Below are 18,021 nucleotides of genomic sequence, written 5' to 3' on the forward strand. Positions count from 1 at the left end.
TGTTAATAGCTTTAAACAAGTCAAAACCCTAGTTTTACAACCAAATCTTTTTTTAATTCAGTGATTGGAACTGGGTCATTTAATCAGAGGACTATATGAAATATCTGAAACAATATTTTAATAGATTGGGCATTTTTGGGGATACATAATATATATCTAATTGTTTTATAGCTTTATTTTTGGGGTTGATCTGAATTTCATTACATTTTTTTGTGTTAGGCTTAAGCTGTTATGGAAATGATCCCTACTGGCCAATGGTGTCAGGTCTAATGGGTTAAGAGTTGCTCCAATCATGGCCATGAGCGCTTCTGCTGAATTATATTCTCTTAACCCTCTCCATACACTCGAACCGACAGCATCACATACCTGTATATCACATAACTATATTTCATACTGTAGGAGAGGGATTAAAATCAAAGTGTCACGGGTTCTCCAACGACCCATGCCGCAGTTCGTGGGCTCACCTGTGCCCCTCTCCACCAGTGAACGCAGCACCCGCGCTTCTAACCTATCCCCGTTCCTGTCTCTCGTCTGTCGGTTGTGCGCGCGCCCTAGGTGCCGGGACGCAAGCCCGGCCGACAGATGAGAGACAGAAATCAGAAGATTTAAAGGGCCATCTCGCCTTTAATTGGCGCTGGCTATTTCCCAGAATTCCATTTAAACCAGCCTCTCCCTGCACAACCTGATGGATCTTCGTGCCTAGTGCCGTTGAAAAAGTTTGTTCCCTGATGCTCTGCGTTCTTAGTGTGATTTCCTGTTGTGACCCTGGTCCAGTATTGGACTCTGATCCCGTTCCACCTGCCATCACTTGTTGCTGCGTCCCCGACTATGATTCCCTGCTGCCCGTCCTGACCTCCTGCCTGTCCCTGACTATGTTTCTGCCTAACGTATGTGTACCTCGCCTTGGCTGCCGGCACCACGGAGAGAGTTGCGCCTGTGGAACGACCTGGTGGTACCACGCCACCGCAAGTCCAACCCGCTTTGCGGCGGGGTCTGGTGAAAACCTTTTACCACTTAGATTCCGGTCCCAGGTGTCGGCTTGTGTCATCGTCCGAGGTGGTCCAGTGGGTCCACTACACCTGGAGCCTGAAACAAAGTAAATGAATGATTTTACTATATATGGATTTTCATAGCTATTATTACCTCCAAATATTACAGCAATCAACAATGTAGTGGAAGGAGATGCCATGTTCCCTGAAACCCCTTAAAAATAAAGAAAACAAACTTTATAATTTCATGAAAAATCTCTTATGTGACCAGAAAAATCTGTAGTTTATCCGTATAATCTATTAGGGCATCCTCTGGTCGTTTCCTCTATAATACAGTAATATATATTTTCTGAGATCCCTTTTTACAAAAATAAACTCAATCACCATAATTTTATGTTCTTATAGATAATATGGGATACACCCGGCTGAATATTATCCGTCTGATACTATCCGGATGTGTAATAATAACTGCTGCGCTATTTCTCTTCTATCATATAAAATGGGTGAAGTCCATGGAAGAAGCAGCTGCTCCATCTACAACATAATGGACAATTGGGTGACAAGACCCAGCAATGTCGCCCATCCATCTACCTACAGCGGAAGATATTCTGCAGATTACATACCTGGAGCTACTGCCTGCTGTTATATACATATATTATATTGTATGTTACTGCTGTGCTGTATATTCTTATCTTATAACCAAATAATATTAAGAAGATCTATTACATAGAATAAAACAAAGTATATATTAAATAATAACATATTAAAGAAAAATATCCCACCGTCTGGACTCCAGGTACATTATTGGGTTCCATTGTAAGATTGTTAGAGAATATATATTTTATATCCCATCTATTTCTATGTGTGACCCCCAGTTTTTGAGATTGGCTTTTATTTTTGTTTTTTTTCGATTTATTAGAGAATTGCATTTAATTAATAATATTTTTGTGTTTTGATCTAAATGTGCAGCACAGAGGAAGTAATATTCTATTAGTACATGTTTGTTATAGTTTCCTCTGGAATCTCCTTATTTGGTAAAAATTCCCTAATATACCACCACACCTCATCTTCTATTACAGAGGGGTGTCTGACCGGGTTGCATCCACGCTTGCACTTTATATTCCCTATGAGTGTCTATGATTAGTGTAGATGGACTTGAAGAAGTATCTGATTCTGCTTCATCTTCTTGATGGTCCACAATGAAGGCACAACGAGAATACACTAGTGGTACATCACATTACCTAGGATTGTCAAAGTGCCAAACTTACAATAAATTCCTAAAGGAGAATTTTTTTTTTTTTAATGAAAAATGTGTCATAATGATTTTTACCAACTGTCCTCATAAGTGATACCTCCTTAAAAAAACAAAAATAAATGCCATATATGTATTTTTATTTTGAGAGTTACGTCAATTTTTAAGTTCTGAAGCTAAGTGTTGGAAATCTTCCTCAGCAGCAGAGAAGTGGGCAGAGTCTAAGTAGCTTATACCAATGTAATAAGACACAAATTCAACATTGTATTCTTTAGCAATATTGCAACATCTTTATTAATACAAAATGTAAAACGACTTTGTTATCTTGACTTAAAACCATGTGGTGGTCATCGTACACAGGTACAACTGTTCTAGTTACCCATGGAAATCAAATTTATAGACAGCTGTGGGAAAATGAAAGCTGAGCTCTGATTGGTTGACATAGAAAACCAGAACTATTTTACTTCAGACACTACTGATAAATCTCCCCCACTATATCTATATGTAAAAATCGCATAGCACTGTATATTAGGTAACTGTCTATTCCTAGGTCACATACCAAAGCCTACAGGCTGAATAAAATGTAAGGTAAGTAGTATATCAATATAATAAACCAATGTTTGCATGCGATCCTGGATCAAGACGCCACCACGCAAGCACCCTGATGTACATTTGGCAGTGAGCTTTGTCAACGGATACCATATTATCTTATATTATAGTTTTTTAGTTTGAAGGTTATGGCATGTTTATGTTATGAATCTATTTGTCATAAATATCCCTCAGCAGCAAAAAAAGTGGGCATAGTCTAATTTTTTTCTGCCTCCACCATGTGTCAGTACAAAGCTGCACATAGTTCCCATGACACCCTGTGTCATCTATTGTACAAGCTTTTTAATATAGGCAAGTACGAAAGATTTGATGCTGTTTTTCACTTTGGGAATTGGTTGGGTTGTATTGTGCCCCGTAGACCTATTTACATGAGCTTTCTACTTCCTCTCGAGTCTTCCACTCTTGCTGTGTTCTTAGCTAGACTGATAATATACACAAGGCATAACAAAAGTATAAACTTTTTCTACCTGAACCTTGACCCGGACAGAATTTTCAACCCCAAATGGTCTGCAAATAGGTGATCATAGCTGAGTGCATGAGGTCTTGGGGTTAGATAATAGAGTTTTAATGATAACAAATCATGAGATAGGATATGGAAACAGTTAGGGGAAAAGGGTTAAGAAATGTGTATTAGGAGAGGATTTAAACACTTTCAAGTTGAACAACTTTTGACCAAACCAAAGTTAGTAAAGAGTTTAAAGATAAAGGGGGGGGGGGGGATTTATCAAGGAATGTGCAGCGGTTTTCTGTCATACAAGACTTGAAATTGCAATTATTTTCCCCCTTATGCCACTTAGCGAGAGCAGGGGGGGGGGGGGCAAGCTCCTGCGCACTCACAGTAGAATGTGCACACAATTTTACACAAGACCCTCCACATTATAGATATGATCTGCAGTGTTAGACCATTTCTTGTTTCACACTTCTACTTCCTTCATTCTTGTTATACAGAAGATCATTCTGACTAATAATCGACTTCTCTTTTTCAGCTCCGCAGCAGCATCTCCTCCATCTACAGCATCATGTCTGGAGAGACGTCCGTGTTATTACTCTGTAAGTACAATCATCTCCATGTCCTTCTGTCTCTATATACCAGGAGGGTTATATAGTAACATATAGAAACAAGCTAATACTACTAGTTACTTAGCTTCACACCAAGTCCCCATCATATGTCCCTCTATATATCTGACCAAAGGGTCTAATGTCAGATGTGAATCATATATCAGAATTACTATATACTACTATGTTCCTATCTGAATGTACCATCTTACGTCTGTCAACTTTCTATATAAAGGTCTGGAATTCATCTTTAACCATAATTTTTTTTTTCAAATTTCAAAACAAAATTTATCATCAAATTCGAGGCACTGCAATGGGGTCTCCAGCCGCCCCAAGTTATGCCAACTTATCCATTGGGCGGGTCGAGTCCCTATTTATCTATAATTCTAGATATTGGAGAGAGAATATTTTATATTTTAAGCAATACATAGACGACTTGTCCCTGATGTGCTGTGGTACAGCCAGAATCAGAATCTTTTGTTGAAGCCTCTAATTGCTGAAATATAATTATTTTTCCTTGGATTTTGAATCTTATTAGCCATATTTTTCCAGGCTTACCCCCTTCAACAAATGAATGGTAACCCTGAAAGAAAGACTTATATTGACTTTTAGCATCCAAAATTTCTTTATATTTATTTTGGGCTTTTACCTTGTTTCCTCTGTTGGTCTCCTACACAACTTCCTTTCTGCGGATATTAATTCTGCCTTAAGATTAGATTCCTGCTGATAATGATGATGTTTTGCTACTTGTATAGCTTTAAACAGGGTTCTCCTAATGTGACCTTTTATGGAATCCCAAGCTACCAGATAATTTGTAGATTCCTTGTTAGATGACCAAAAGTTTACAATCTCCTTTTTTATGACCAGCTGAGACTCTAAAATGGCCAATCAATGTGGATTTACCTTTTCTCAAACACATATAGTCACTACCACTGGTGCATGATTACACAAAATTATTGGTTCATAAATAGAGATGAGCGAGCACTAAAATGCTCGGGTACTCGTTATTCGAGACGAACTTTTCCCGATGCTCGAGTGCTCATCTCGAATAACGAGCCCCATTGAAGTCAATGGGAGACTCGAGCATTTTTCAAGGGGACCAAGGCTCTGCACAGGGAAGCTTGGCCAAACACCTGGGAACCTCAGAAAAGGATGGAAACACCACGGAAATGGAAAGGAAACAGCAGGGGCAGCATGCATGGATGCCTCTGAGGCTGCTTAATCGCACCACTATGCCAAAATTATGGGCAACAGCATGGCCATGACAGAGTGACCGAATGAGGCTAGATAGCATCTAAAACATCCAAATATTGACGCTGACACTATAGGGGACGGCATGCAGAGGCAGCGGCAGCAGCGGCAGGCTAGAGAGTGTCATGGCGACATACCCCAAATTGACTCAGGCTTCACCAAAGGAGGTGAGCAAGAAGCGCTGAAATGATTTCCTATGTGAACAAAAGGTTGAAGGTATATTTAGTCGATAACACAGCATGGTGGCGACATGTGACCAAGTTCCATAACGTATCTGGTGAAACACCCAAAAAATGAGCCTGACACAGCTCTTTTGATAAGGGGGGCGACATGTGGAGGCAGCCATGGAGACGACTTCCATGATTAAGAGCGACAGTATGGGGCATGCATATTGCGTTGCTATGATTGCAGCTTCAGGTCTCCAGCATGGTGACAGATGGGCCAAGTTCCACTATGTATCTGGTGAAACATCTGAAAATTCTGCCTGACACAGCTCGTTTGATAAGGGGATGATGTGCTGCATATCCTCTCGTGGTCCAGCTTCTGGTATATAGAGAGTTGAAATGAGACATTGGTAGACGCTGTGGAGGATCGTGGAGGCAAAATGGACAGGAAACAGCAGGGGCAGCATGCATGGATGCCTCTGAGGCTGCCTAATCTTGGGATGGAGCTGGCGGTCCACTGCCAGGCGAGCTTTCGCCTGTCCAAGCCCCTGTCTCTCGGCTCCTCCCCACCCAAAATGGGCCTGGGGGCCAGAAGCGTTTACTTTGAAAAAATTTTAATTTTCAAAGCAGGCCGGGTCGTTTGAATATTTCACCTAGGAATAATGGAATAGCATAGTGGCTCTATTTTTAATTTTTTTTACGGAAATGGTTCCATGATTAAGAGCGACAGTATGGGGCATCCATATTGCGCTGCTATGATTGCAACTTCAGGTCTCCAGCATGGCGGCAACAGATGGGCCGAGTTCCACTATGTATCTGGTGAAACACCTGAAAATTCTGCCTGACACAGCTCGTTTGATAAGGGGACGATGTATAGAGGCAGTGAACTAGTAGTAGATTAAAGGTGCTGCAGTTAAAACTATGTTAGTTGGATCTTGGGATGGAGCTGGCGCTCCGCTGCGAGGCGAGCTTTCGCCAATCCAAGCCCCTGTCTCTAGGCTACTCCCCAAACAGCACTTCTAAGAACCTTTTTGTATAAGATCAAGTGTAGTAGCGTTCTTATAAGTTTAGGATATGGCGGGTGAGGGGAATGTAAACAGATGCGCAAGAAGCGCTGAAATAATATCGGTAAATGATAAAAGTTTGCCAGCATATTTTGTGGATTACACAGCAGGGTGGCGACAAAGTTAACAAGTTTGATGTGGAAGCCATGAAAACAACCCAAAATTCTGCCTGACACAGTTCGTTTGATAAGGAGACCATGTATGGAGGCAGCTATTTGGACGACTTTTGGAGGCAGCTATGGCGATGACGTGTGGAGGTAGCAATGGAGACAACGTGTGGAGCCAGCTAAAAAGACGACATGTGGAGGCTGCTATGGAGACAATTTAATTTGGATAGTGCCTGTATGTGGCAGTCCAAAAAAGTTTTCAAACCAGAGGAGCAGGTAGGTGGTCCTCCAGAAAAATTAAATAAATTGAGTGCCTGTATGTGGCACTCCCAAAAATTGCTTAAAACAGAGGACCGGGTAGGTGGCCCTCCAGAAAAATTAAATACATAGAGTTCTATAGCTAGAGCCAGTTGGCCCTGGCAAAAAATAGCCAGTTTCCTCTGCTTTAGTGTACAAAGAGGAGGAGAAGGAGGACAATGAGGAGGAGGAGTGCATACATTATTCAGGTTGAGCTTCTTTCACCTGTTGGAGAATGAAAATCCGGAGAAATCCAGGCTTTATTCATCTTGATAAGCCTCAACCTGTCAGCGCTGTCAGTCGACAGGCGTGTTCGCTTATCGGTGATGATGCTACCAGCTGCACTGAAAACCCGCTCAGACAACACGCTAGCGGCAGGGCAGGAAAGAACCTCCAAGGCGTACAGCGCCAGTTCGTGCCACATGTCCAGCTTTGAAACCCACTAGTTGTAGGGAGCTGTGTGATCATTTAGGACGATGGTATGGTCAGCTACGTACTCCCTCACCATCTTTCTGTAAAGATCAGCCCTACTCTGCCGAGACTGGGGACAGGTGACAGTGTCTTGCTGGGGTGACATAAAACTGGCAAAGGCCTTGTAAAGCGTACCCCTGCTAGTGCTTGACAAGCTGCCTGCTCGCCTACTCTCCCTCGCTACTTGTCCCGCAGAAGTACGCCCTCTGCCGCTAGCGCTGTCAGAAGGGAAATACTGTTTCAGCTTGTGCACCAGGGCCTGCTGGTATTCATGCATTCTCACACTCCTTTCCTCTCCAGGGATGAGACTGGAATAAATTCTTTGAACGCAAGGGTCACGGGAAAGGCAGCCTAGCATGAAATCTGCCATATGCGCCAGAGTCCCAATGCGCAAGAATTCACTCCCTTCACTGGCCTGACTCTCCATTTCCTCCTCCTCCAACTCCTCCAACTCCTCTTCTTCTGCCCAAACACGCTGAACAGTGAAGGACTGAACAATGGTCCCTTCTTGTGTCTCGCCAACATTCTCCTCCTCTTCCTCCTCATCCTCCTCCACCTCCGATATGCGCTGAGAAATAGACCTGAGGGTGCTTTGGCTATCAACAAGGGAATCTTCTTCCCCCGTCTCTTGTGACGAGCGCAAAGCTTCTGACTTCATGCTGACCAGAGAGTTTTTCAACAGACCAAGCAGCGGGATGGTGAGGCTGATGATGGCGGCATTGCCACTGACCATCTGTGTTGACTCCTCAAAGTTACTCAGCACCTGACAGATATCAGACATCCACATCCACTCCTCATTGTAGACTTGAGGAAGCTGACTGACCTGACTACCAATTCTGGTGGAAGTTGACATCTGGCCGTCTACAATCGCTCTGCTCTGCTGGTAACTCTGGATAACATGGTTAATGTTGAATTCCACCTCGTGGGCACGTCGCACAACAGTCGGTGAGCAGGCAGTTGGAGGCGGCGCTGCGCTGCCCTGAGAGTGGCAGCATCTGTGCTGGACTTCCTGAAATGCGCACAGATGCGGCGCACCTTCGTGAGCAAATCAGACAGATTGGGGTATGTCTTGAGGAAACGCTGAACTATCAGATTTAACACATGGGCCAGGCATGGCACATGTGTCAGTCTGCCGAGTTGCAGAGCCGCCACCAGGTTACGGCCGTTGTCACACACAACTATGCCTGGCTTCAGGTTCAGCGGTGCCAGCCACAGATCAGTCTGCACCGTGATGCCCTGTAATAGCTCTTGGGCGGTGTGCCTTTTATCGCCTAGGCTCAGCAGTTTGAGCACCGCCTGCTGTCGCTTAGCGATGGCACTGCTGCTGTGCCTAGAGCTAGCGACTGATGGCGCCATGCCCACGGATGGTAATTCGGAGGAGGAGGTGGAGGAGGGGTGGGAGGAGGAGGAGGCATAGTAGGCCTTTGAGACCTGGACCGAGGTAGGCCCCGCAATCCTCGGCGTCGGCAGTATATGACCAGCCCCAGGGTCAGACTCGGTTCCAGCCTCCACCAAGTTAACCCAATGTGCCGTCAGCGATATATAGTGGCCCTGCCCGGCAGCACTCGTCCACGTGTCCGTGGTCAGGTGGACCTTGTCAGAAACGGCATTGGTCAGGGCACGGATGATGTTCTCTGACACGTGCTTGTGCAGGGCTGGGACGGCACATCGGGAAAAGTAGTGGCAGCTGGGGACCGAATACCGAGGGGCGGCCGCCGCCATGAGGTTTCGAAAGGCCTCGGTCTCTACCAGCCTATAGGGCAGCATCTCCAGGCTAAGCAACTTGGAGATGTGGACGTTGAGGGCTTGGGCGTGTGGGTGGGTTGCGCTATACTTCCTTTTGCGCTCCAGCGTCTGGGGTATGGAGAGCTGAACGCTGGTGGATGCTGTGGAGGATCGTGGAGGCGAAGATGGGGTTTTCGCACGGGAGGTGTTTGGGCCGGGGTCCTGGGCAGGGGGCTGACTAGCAGATGACACAGGGGAAGGAGCAGTGGTGTACCCGGCCGGAGGTGAACGGGCTTGGTGCCATTGAGTGGGGTGTTTAGCATTCATATGCCTGCGCATACTGGTGGTAGTTAAGCTAGTAGTGGTGGAACCCCTGCTGATCCTGGTTTGGTACAGGTTGCACACCACAGTCCGTCGGTCATCCGGTGTTTCTTTAAAGAACCTCCAGACTTCTGAAAATCTAGCCCTCGCCACAGGAGCTTGACTACGGGCAACATTTGGCGCTGATGCACCAGCTCTGGCCCTGCCTCTCCGTCTGGCCCCACCACTGCCTCTTCCAACCTGTTCTGCTATAGGACTCGCCTCCGTCTCAGAAGCACTGTGTTCACCCGGCCTATCAACCCAGCTTGGGTCTGTCACCTCATCATCCTCCGATCCCTCAGTCTGCTCCCCCCTCGGACTTCCTGCCCTTAAAACAACTTCACCACTGTCTGACAACCGTGTCTTCTCATCGTCTGACACCTCTTTACACACTTCTTCCACTACGTCAATAATGTCATCATCACCCACAGACTGCGACCGGTGGAAAACCTGGGCATCAGAAAATAGCTCAGCAGCAACCGGACAAGTGGTTCGTGACTGAGGGAAGGGTCCAGAAAACAGTTCCTCAGAGTATGCCGGTTCAAATGCCAAATTTTGCTGGGAGGGGGCAGACTGGTGGGAAGGAGGCTGAGGTGGAGGAGCTGGAGGAGTGCTGATTTCGGTGACATGGGTGGACTGCGTGGAAGACTGACTGGTGGACAATTGGCTAGAAGCATTGTCCGCAATCCACGACATCACCTGTTCGCACTGTTCTGGCCTCAACAGTGCTCTACCACGAGTCCCAGTAACTTTAGACATGATGAACCTAGGGAGTGTAGCTCTGCGGCGTTCCCCTGCTCCCTCATCAGCAGGTGGTGTCTCACCCCGCCCAGGACCACGGCCTCTGACCCCTGCAGTAGTTGGACGCCCACGTCCACGCCCTCGTCCTCTACCCCTAGCCCTCGGGTTAAACATTTTCAAAATTAAAGTATAAACTTCAAATTTTTTTTTTTTTGTGTTTTTTTTTTAAACAAAACGATGCTATCCTATTGCTATGGCTAGTTTCTAACCTACACTGACAGCACACAACTGGATTTTGTGCTGTGCCTGATGACTTTGAGCTATAAAAAGAAATAAACATAAAAAAAAAAATCAGAAGACTTTGCCTAATTCAAATCAAACCCCTAATAAATTGTCCCACTTCGGTTTTTGAGGTGGATATGCGTGTCACTAAGAGCTAAACACAACGGTCGCAAGTCTCCCAGCAAATTCCTCACAATATGGTACTAGCTGCACTACTAGTGGCAGCAAGCCCAGCCACAAACAAACCAAAAAAAAGGAAAATATAACGCTATTGTAGGCCTAAGTAAGCCGTTGGGGTTCTCCTATGGCTATTTTCTAGCCTACACTGAAAGCACACTGCTTTGCCAGATTACTTTGAGTTATAAAAAGAAATAAACTTAAAAAAAAATAAATCAGAAGACTCTGCCTAATTCAAATCAAACCCCTAATAAATTGTCCCACTTCGGTGTTTGAGGTGGATATGTGTGTCACTAAGAGCTAAACACAACGGTCGCAAGTCTCCCTGCAAATTACTCACAATATGGCACTAGCTGCACTACTAATGGCAGCAAGCCCAGCCACAGGCAAACCAAAAAAAAGTAAAATATAACGTTATTGTAGCCCTAAGAAGGACTGTTGGGTTCTTGTAGAATCACTCCTGCCTAACACTATTCTAATAGAACACCCTAACGCTTTCCCTGACCAGCAGCAGCTCTCTCCCTAGCGGCATCCAGACAGTGAATCATCCGAGCAGCGCGGGCAGGGGCTAGTCTATTCCAGGGTCACCTGATCTGGCCAGCCAACCACTGCTATCGACGTGTAAGGGTACCGCATCATGCTGGGTGGAGTGTAGAGTCTCCTGGCTTGTGATTGGCTCTGTTTCTGGCTGCCAAAAATCACAACGGCGGGAGATGGCATTTTCTCGAGCGGGCGAAGTATTCGTCCGAGCAACGAGCAGTTTCGAGTACGCTAATCCGCGAACGAGCATCAAGCTCGGATGAGTATGTTCGCTCATCTCTATCTGTAACATATTCCTGTTATGTCCCTTGGACTCGGAAGCTTCCTCCACATTGACTCTATGGCTACAGGGATATTTATATCACAACTATATCACAAGATATTGCACGGCTGCGAGCAATTGACAATCTTGAGAGGAGTATGCTGCTCACTGAGCAAGCAATAAGCGGGGTAGAAGTGGAGGGTGGAGAGGAAAGCCAGCAGGGCCAGGTGGGTAGCTGGGTTACTGTAAATAGAGGGGGTAGGAAGGGGTCAAAGAAAAGGAAGGCCAACTCTGACTCTGAACATCCAAGCAAAATTGCAAAATTGTGCAATGATGTAAGGACGTCAGTGTCAGAAATGGCAGCCCTAGCGGATCCTGCTCTCCCTTACAGCCGGGGGAGCAGACCAGCTAGTAGTAGGGTGGATGGGAGTGCAGGTAAGCCAAGGCAGCTAGTGGTTGTAGGGGACTATATAATAAGGAAGACGGATAGAATAATTTGTCACCAAGACCGCCTCAACCGAATGGTTTGCTGTCTCCCTGGTGCCAGGGTTCGGCATGTGGTGGAAAGGGTGGATAAATTACTCGGAGGGGCTGGGGATGACCCAGCTGTCGTGGTCCATGTTGGTACCAATGACAGAATAGATGGTAGATGGAGGAGCCTGAAGAATAATTTTAAAGAATTAGGTTCAAAGCTTAAGGAAAGGACCTCCAAGGTAGTATTCTCCAGAATCCTACCTGTGCCATGCGCTACACAGAGCAGACAGTGGGAGCTCAGGGAGTTAAATGCATGGCTCAGATCCTGGTGTAGAGCAGAGGGATTTGGGTTCCTAGAGCATTGGGCTGACTTTTCACTGGGGTACAAGCTGTTTTCCGCAGATAACTTGCACCTAAGTGGAAGGGGGGCTGCTGTGCTGGGGGAGAAGATCCTAGCAGGGGTGGCGGAGTATTTAAACTAGGATCAGGGGAGGAGTAAAAGGAAGACACTGAAGGGGTAGACAGGTCAGATAGGTGGCAGGTTATGTTGGTGGGTGGTGATGTGGGCAGTGTATGGGGGCCTAAGGCAGTGGATAAGGAGATCCACAAGTTGCAGAACAGTGGTGAGGAAATATGTACTAGTAAAATTACTTTAAATCAGATAAATAACTGTGGAAAATTAAATTGTATGTTCACAAATGCCAGAAGTATCACAGGCAAAATGGGCGAGCTTGAGGCTCTGATATTAGAGGAACAATTAGATGTTGTTGGTGTAGCAGAGACATGGCTTGATGCATCGCATGATTGGGGTGTTAATATTCAAGGTTTTACACTCTTTCGGAAAGACAGGGCAAATAGGAGGGGAGGTGGTGTATGTCTGTATGTCAGAAGAGACTTAAAAGCGATTGTGAGTCAGTGGTCTCAGAGTGTGAGGAGGCTGAAACTTTGTGGGTTGAAATTCAAAGCCAAGAGAGCTTTGAGAAAATTATTTTTGGTGTAATTTATAGACCCCCTAACATCTCTGAGGAAATAGAGGGTCACCTATATAAACAGATGGAGCGGGCTGCACAGGGGGGGACCGTAGTGATAATGGGAGACTTTAACTTTCCAAATATAAATTGGGGTCAGGGCTCGTCTTCATCTGTGAAGGGGAGACATTTTATGAACATTCTTCAGGATAATTTTATGTTGCAGCTGGTAGAAGATCCCACAAGAGGTGACGCATTGTTGGACCTTGTGATTTCTAACAATGCGGAGATTGTCCAAAATGTCAGTATCCGGGAACCCCTTGGGAACAGCGATCATAATATAATTATTTTCCTCTTAAACTTTAAAAAGCAGAAACAGGTGGGAAAATCGAAAACTTTGAATTTTAAGAGGGCTAATTTCCAAAAATTCAGGGCTGCAATACAGGATATAGACTGGGATCAGATACTATCACATGGTGATACTTATGTTAAATGGGAGAAATTCAAATCTATCCTGGGTTTTTATACTTCTAAATTTCTTCCAATAGGTAGCAAGTATAGACGGGCTAGATTACACCCCTCGTGGCTTACAGCTACAGTTAAAAGGGCAATTAATGAGAAAAAGAGGGCATTTAAAAAAATATAAATCTGACGGGTCACCTGAGGCTTTCAATACTTACAAAAAACTTACCAAAATCTGTAAAAAAAGAAATCAAATCAGCCAAAATAAGCTCAATAAAATCAATGTGTACAAAGCTCCTGGACCAGATGGGTTACACCCCAGAATTCTTAAAGAACTCAGTTCTGTTATTGCTGTACCGCTGTCTAAAATCTTCAGGGATTCCGTAATGTCTGGTGTGGTGCCAAGTGACTGGCACAAGGCAAATGTAGTGCCAATATATAAAAAGGGCTCTAGAACTTCGCCAGGCAATTACAGGCCTGTAAGCTTAACTTCCATTGTGGGGAAAGTGTTGGAAGGGTTAGTAAAAGACTATATACCGGAGTATGTAACATCCAATAGCATAATAAGTGACAGCCAGCATGGGTTTACTAAGAATAGAAGTTGTCAAACTAACCTTATCTGCTTCTATGAAGAGGCGAGCAGGTGCCTGGATGGAGGAGCAGCTGTGGATATTGTGTTCTTGGACTTTGCAAAGGCATTTGACACTGTACCTCTGTACCTGATGGGTAAAATTAGGGCTATTGGTTTGGCAGAAATAATTTGCAATTGTATTGAGAATTGGCTGAAGGATCGTATCCAGAGAGTTGTGGTCAATGATTCCTACTCGGAATGGTCACCAGTTATGAGTGGTGTACCCCAGGGTTCTGTGCTTGGCCCACTACTATTTAATATATTTATTAATGATATAGAGGTAGGAATTAATAGCACTGTGTCTATTTTTGCAGATGACACCAAACTGTGTAGTGTAATACAGTCTATGGAGGATGTTCATAGGCTGCAGGGTGACTTGGACAAACTGAATGTTTGGTCATCCACTTGGCAAATGAGGTTTAATGTGGATAAATGTAATGTTATGCACCTGGGGGCCAATAATCCAAAGGCAAAATATGTCCTTGGGGGAGTAAATCTGGGAGAGTCCCTTGTTGAGAAGGACCTGGGGGTACTAGTAGATCATAAATTGAATAACAGCATGCAATGTCAATCAGCTGCCTCTAAAGCTAGTAGGATCATGTCATGTATCAAAAGTGGAATGGACTCTCGTGATAGGGATGTAATATTACCACTATACAAGGCACTGGTTCGGGCACACATGGAATATGCTGTCCAGTTCTGAGCCACAAAAATGATAAGGGGTATGGAGGGTATGAGGAAAGATTAAAACAACTAGATTTATTTAGTCTGGAAAAGAGACGACTACGAGGAGACATGATTAATTTATTTAAATATATGAATGGTCCATACAAAAAATATGGTGGTAAGTTGTTCCAGATTAAATCAAATCAAAAGACGAGGGGGCACTGTCTCCGTTTGGAGAAACCAAGGTTTAATCACCGGAGGTGACAGGGCTTTTTTACTATGAGAAATGTCAATCTGTGGAATAGCCTGCCTCAGGCGCTGGTCACAGCAGGGACAGCAGAGAGCTTCAAGAAGGGTCTAGATGCCTTTTTTAACCTAAATAACATTGATTGTTATGTTATATAGAATTGTTTCAACTAAATCCCTTCCTCATCCAATCCCTTCTCTTCCATGGTTGAACTTGATGGACAAGTGTATTTTTTTCAACCGTATAAACTATAAAACTATGAAACTTTTATCATTATAAACTATTTCACACTTCTACTTCCTTCCTTCTACTTCCTTCATTCTGACTAATAATCCACTTCTCTTTTTCAGCTCCGCAGCAGCATCTCCTCCATCTCCAGCATCATGTCTGGAGAGACCTCCGTGTTATTACTCTGTAAGTACAATCATCTCCATGTCCTTCTGTCTCTATATACCAGGAGGGTTATATAGTAACATATAGAAACAAGCTAATACTACTAGTTACTGAGCTTCACACCAAGTCCCCATCATATGGAGTCACCACAGGGTCAGCTACATGTATCATATACAGGTAGTCCCAAGGTTATGTACAAGATCGGTTCTTTAGGTTTGTACTTAAGCTACATTTGTATGTAAGTCGGAATTGATATATTTTATAATTGTAACTCCAGAAAAAAAAAATACAATTTGCCCCTGTGACAATTATATTATCAAAATGTTTTCAATTTCAATCAATAAAACTTCATTACAGACACCTTACAGCTGATCATTGCAGCCTGAGAGCATTCAGAGATCTTCACCAGAGGTGACAGTGGGCAAAGGGGTCTGTCTGTAACTAGAGGTTGTCTGTAAGTTGAGTGTCCTTTAAGGGATTTTCCCACCAAGCAAGTTAGGGGCTATCGCTGGGGGTCTCAGTTCACAAGAACGAGGGGTCTGGGGTACCTTCGTCGGACCCCTCGTCATTCCCTTAGATAAGCGGAGCAGATGGAGCAGCCACAGTCCCAGTCATGTTCCAAAAAGCCTCCAGTAATGTCCCCCACAGTAATCTTCATTTTTTAAATTAATTATGTTTTCAATGCTACCATTTTTAGACTCTGAGACCTTTTGATGACTTATTATTAGAGATGAGCGAACATACTCGTCCGTGCTTGATGCTCGTTCGAGCATTAGCGTACTCGAAACTGCTCGTTGCTCGGACGAATACTTCGCCCGCTCGAGAAAATGGCAGCTCTCGCCGTTTTGCTTTTTGGCGGCCAGAAACAGAGCCAATCACAAGCCAGGAGACTCTGCACTCCACCCAGCATGACGTGGTACCCTTACACGTCGATAGCAGTGGTTGGCTAGCCAGATCTGGTGACCCTGGAATAGACAAGCCCCTGCCTGCGCTGCTCGGATCATTCTGTGTCTGGATGCCGCTAGGGAGAGAGCTGCTGCTGGTCAGGGAAAGCGTTAGGGTGTTCTATTAGAATAGTGTTAGGCAGGAGTGATTCTACAAGAACCCAACAGCCCTTCTTAGGGCTACAGTAACGTTATACTTTTTTTTTTTTTATTTGCAGCTAGTACCATATTGTGAGGAATTTGCAGGGGGACTTGCGACCGTTGTGTTTAGCTCTTAGTGACACACATATCCACCTCAAACACCAAAGTGGGAAAATTTATTAGGGGTTTGATTTCAATTAGGCACAGTCTGCCATTTACTTTTTATTTTACGTTTATTTTTTCATAACTCAGCGTCATCTCATCTGGCATAGTAGTGTGCTTTCATACTTGGCTAGAAAATAGCCATAGGAGAATCCAAACGGCTTACTTAGGCCTACAATAGCGTTATATATATTTTATTTCTGGTTGATCTGCTGGTGGCTGTCCTTGCTGCAGTGCATCTACTACCATATTGTGAGGAATTTGTAGTGAGACTTGCGACCGTTGTGTTTAGCGCTTAGTGACGCACATATCCATCGCAAAGACCGAAGTGGGAAAATTTATTAGGGGTTTGATTTCAATTAGGCACAGTCTGCCAGTTTCTTTTTATTTTACGTTTATTTTTTTAATAACTCAGCGTCATCTCATCTGGCATAGCAGTGTGCTTTCATACTTGGCTAGAAAATAGCCATAGGAGAATCCAAACGGCTTACTTAGGCCTACAATAGCGTTATATATATTTTATTTCTGGTTGATCTGCTGGTGGCTGTCCTTGCTGCAGTGCATCTACTACCATATTGTGAGGAATTTGTAGTGAGACTTGCGACCGTTGTGTTTAGCGCTTAGTGACGCACATATCCATCGCAAAGACCGAAGTGGGAAAATTTATTAGGGGTTTGATTTCAATTAGGCACAGTCTGCCATTTACTTTTTATTTTACGTTTATTTTTTCGTAACTCAGCGTCATCTCATCTGGCATAGCAGTGTGCTTTCATACTTGGCTAGAAAATAGCCATAGCAATAGGATAGCATCGTTTGGTTTTAAAAACTAAAAAACACAAAAAACACAAAAAAAAGTTAAAAAAAAATTTAAGTTATAACTTTCATTTTCAAAATGTTTAACGCGAGGGCTAGGGGTAGAGGACGAGGGCGGGGACGTGGGCGTCCAACTACTGCAGGGGTCAGAGGCCGTGGTCCTGGGCGGGGTGAGACACCACCTGCTGATGAGGGAGCAGGGCAACGCCGCAGAGCTACACTCCCTAGGTTCATGTCTGAAGTTACTGGGACTCGTGGTAGAGCACTGTTGAGGCCAGAACAGTGCGAACAGGTGATGTCGTGGATTGCCGACAATGCTTCGAGCAATTTGTCCACCAGTCAGTCTTCCACGCAGTCCACCCATGTCACCGAAATCGGCACTTCTCCAGCTCCTGCACCTCAGCCTCCTCCCCCCCAGTCTGCCCCCTCCCAGGAAAATTTGGCATTTGAACCGGCATACTCTGAGGAACTGTTTTCTGGACCCTTCCCACAGTCACAAACCACTTGTCCGGTTGCTGCTGAGCAATTTTCCAATGCCCAGGTTTTCCACCAGTCGCAGTATGTGGGTGATGATGACCTTCTTGACGTAGTGGAAAAAGTGTGTAAAGAGGTGTCCGACGATGAGGAGACACGGTTGTAAGACAGTGGTGAAGTTGTTGTCAGGGCAGGAAGTCCGAGGGGGGAGCAGACTGAGGGATCGGAGGATGATGAGGTGACAGACCCAAGCTGGGTTGAGAGGCCGGGTGAACACACTGCTTCTGAGACGGAGGAGA

At 44.7% G+C, this 18,021-nt stretch overlaps 1 protein-coding gene across 2 annotated transcripts in view; it reads left to right on the plus strand.

Annotated features, from left to right (window-relative positions):
* Positions 1-1,999, plus strand: part of LOC140069329 (Fc receptor-like protein 5) — an 84,589-nt gene extending 82,590 nt beyond the window's left edge. For both annotated transcript variants that reach the window (XM_072114890.1, XM_072114891.1), the window contains one exon: positions 1,395-1,999. In XM_072114890.1, the coding sequence (XP_071970991.1) occupies positions 1,395-1,534 (140 nt within the window). In that variant the 3' untranslated portion in view covers positions 1,535-1,999. The remainder of the gene's footprint in view (positions 1-1,394) is intronic.
* Positions 2,000-18,021: the final 16,022 nt, after the last annotated feature.

Source organism: Engystomops pustulosus, chromosome 7, assembly GCF_040894005.1.
Source record: "Engystomops pustulosus chromosome 7, aEngPut4.maternal, whole genome shotgun sequence".
NCBI lineage: Eukaryota > Metazoa > Chordata > Amphibia > Anura > Leptodactylidae > Engystomops > Engystomops pustulosus.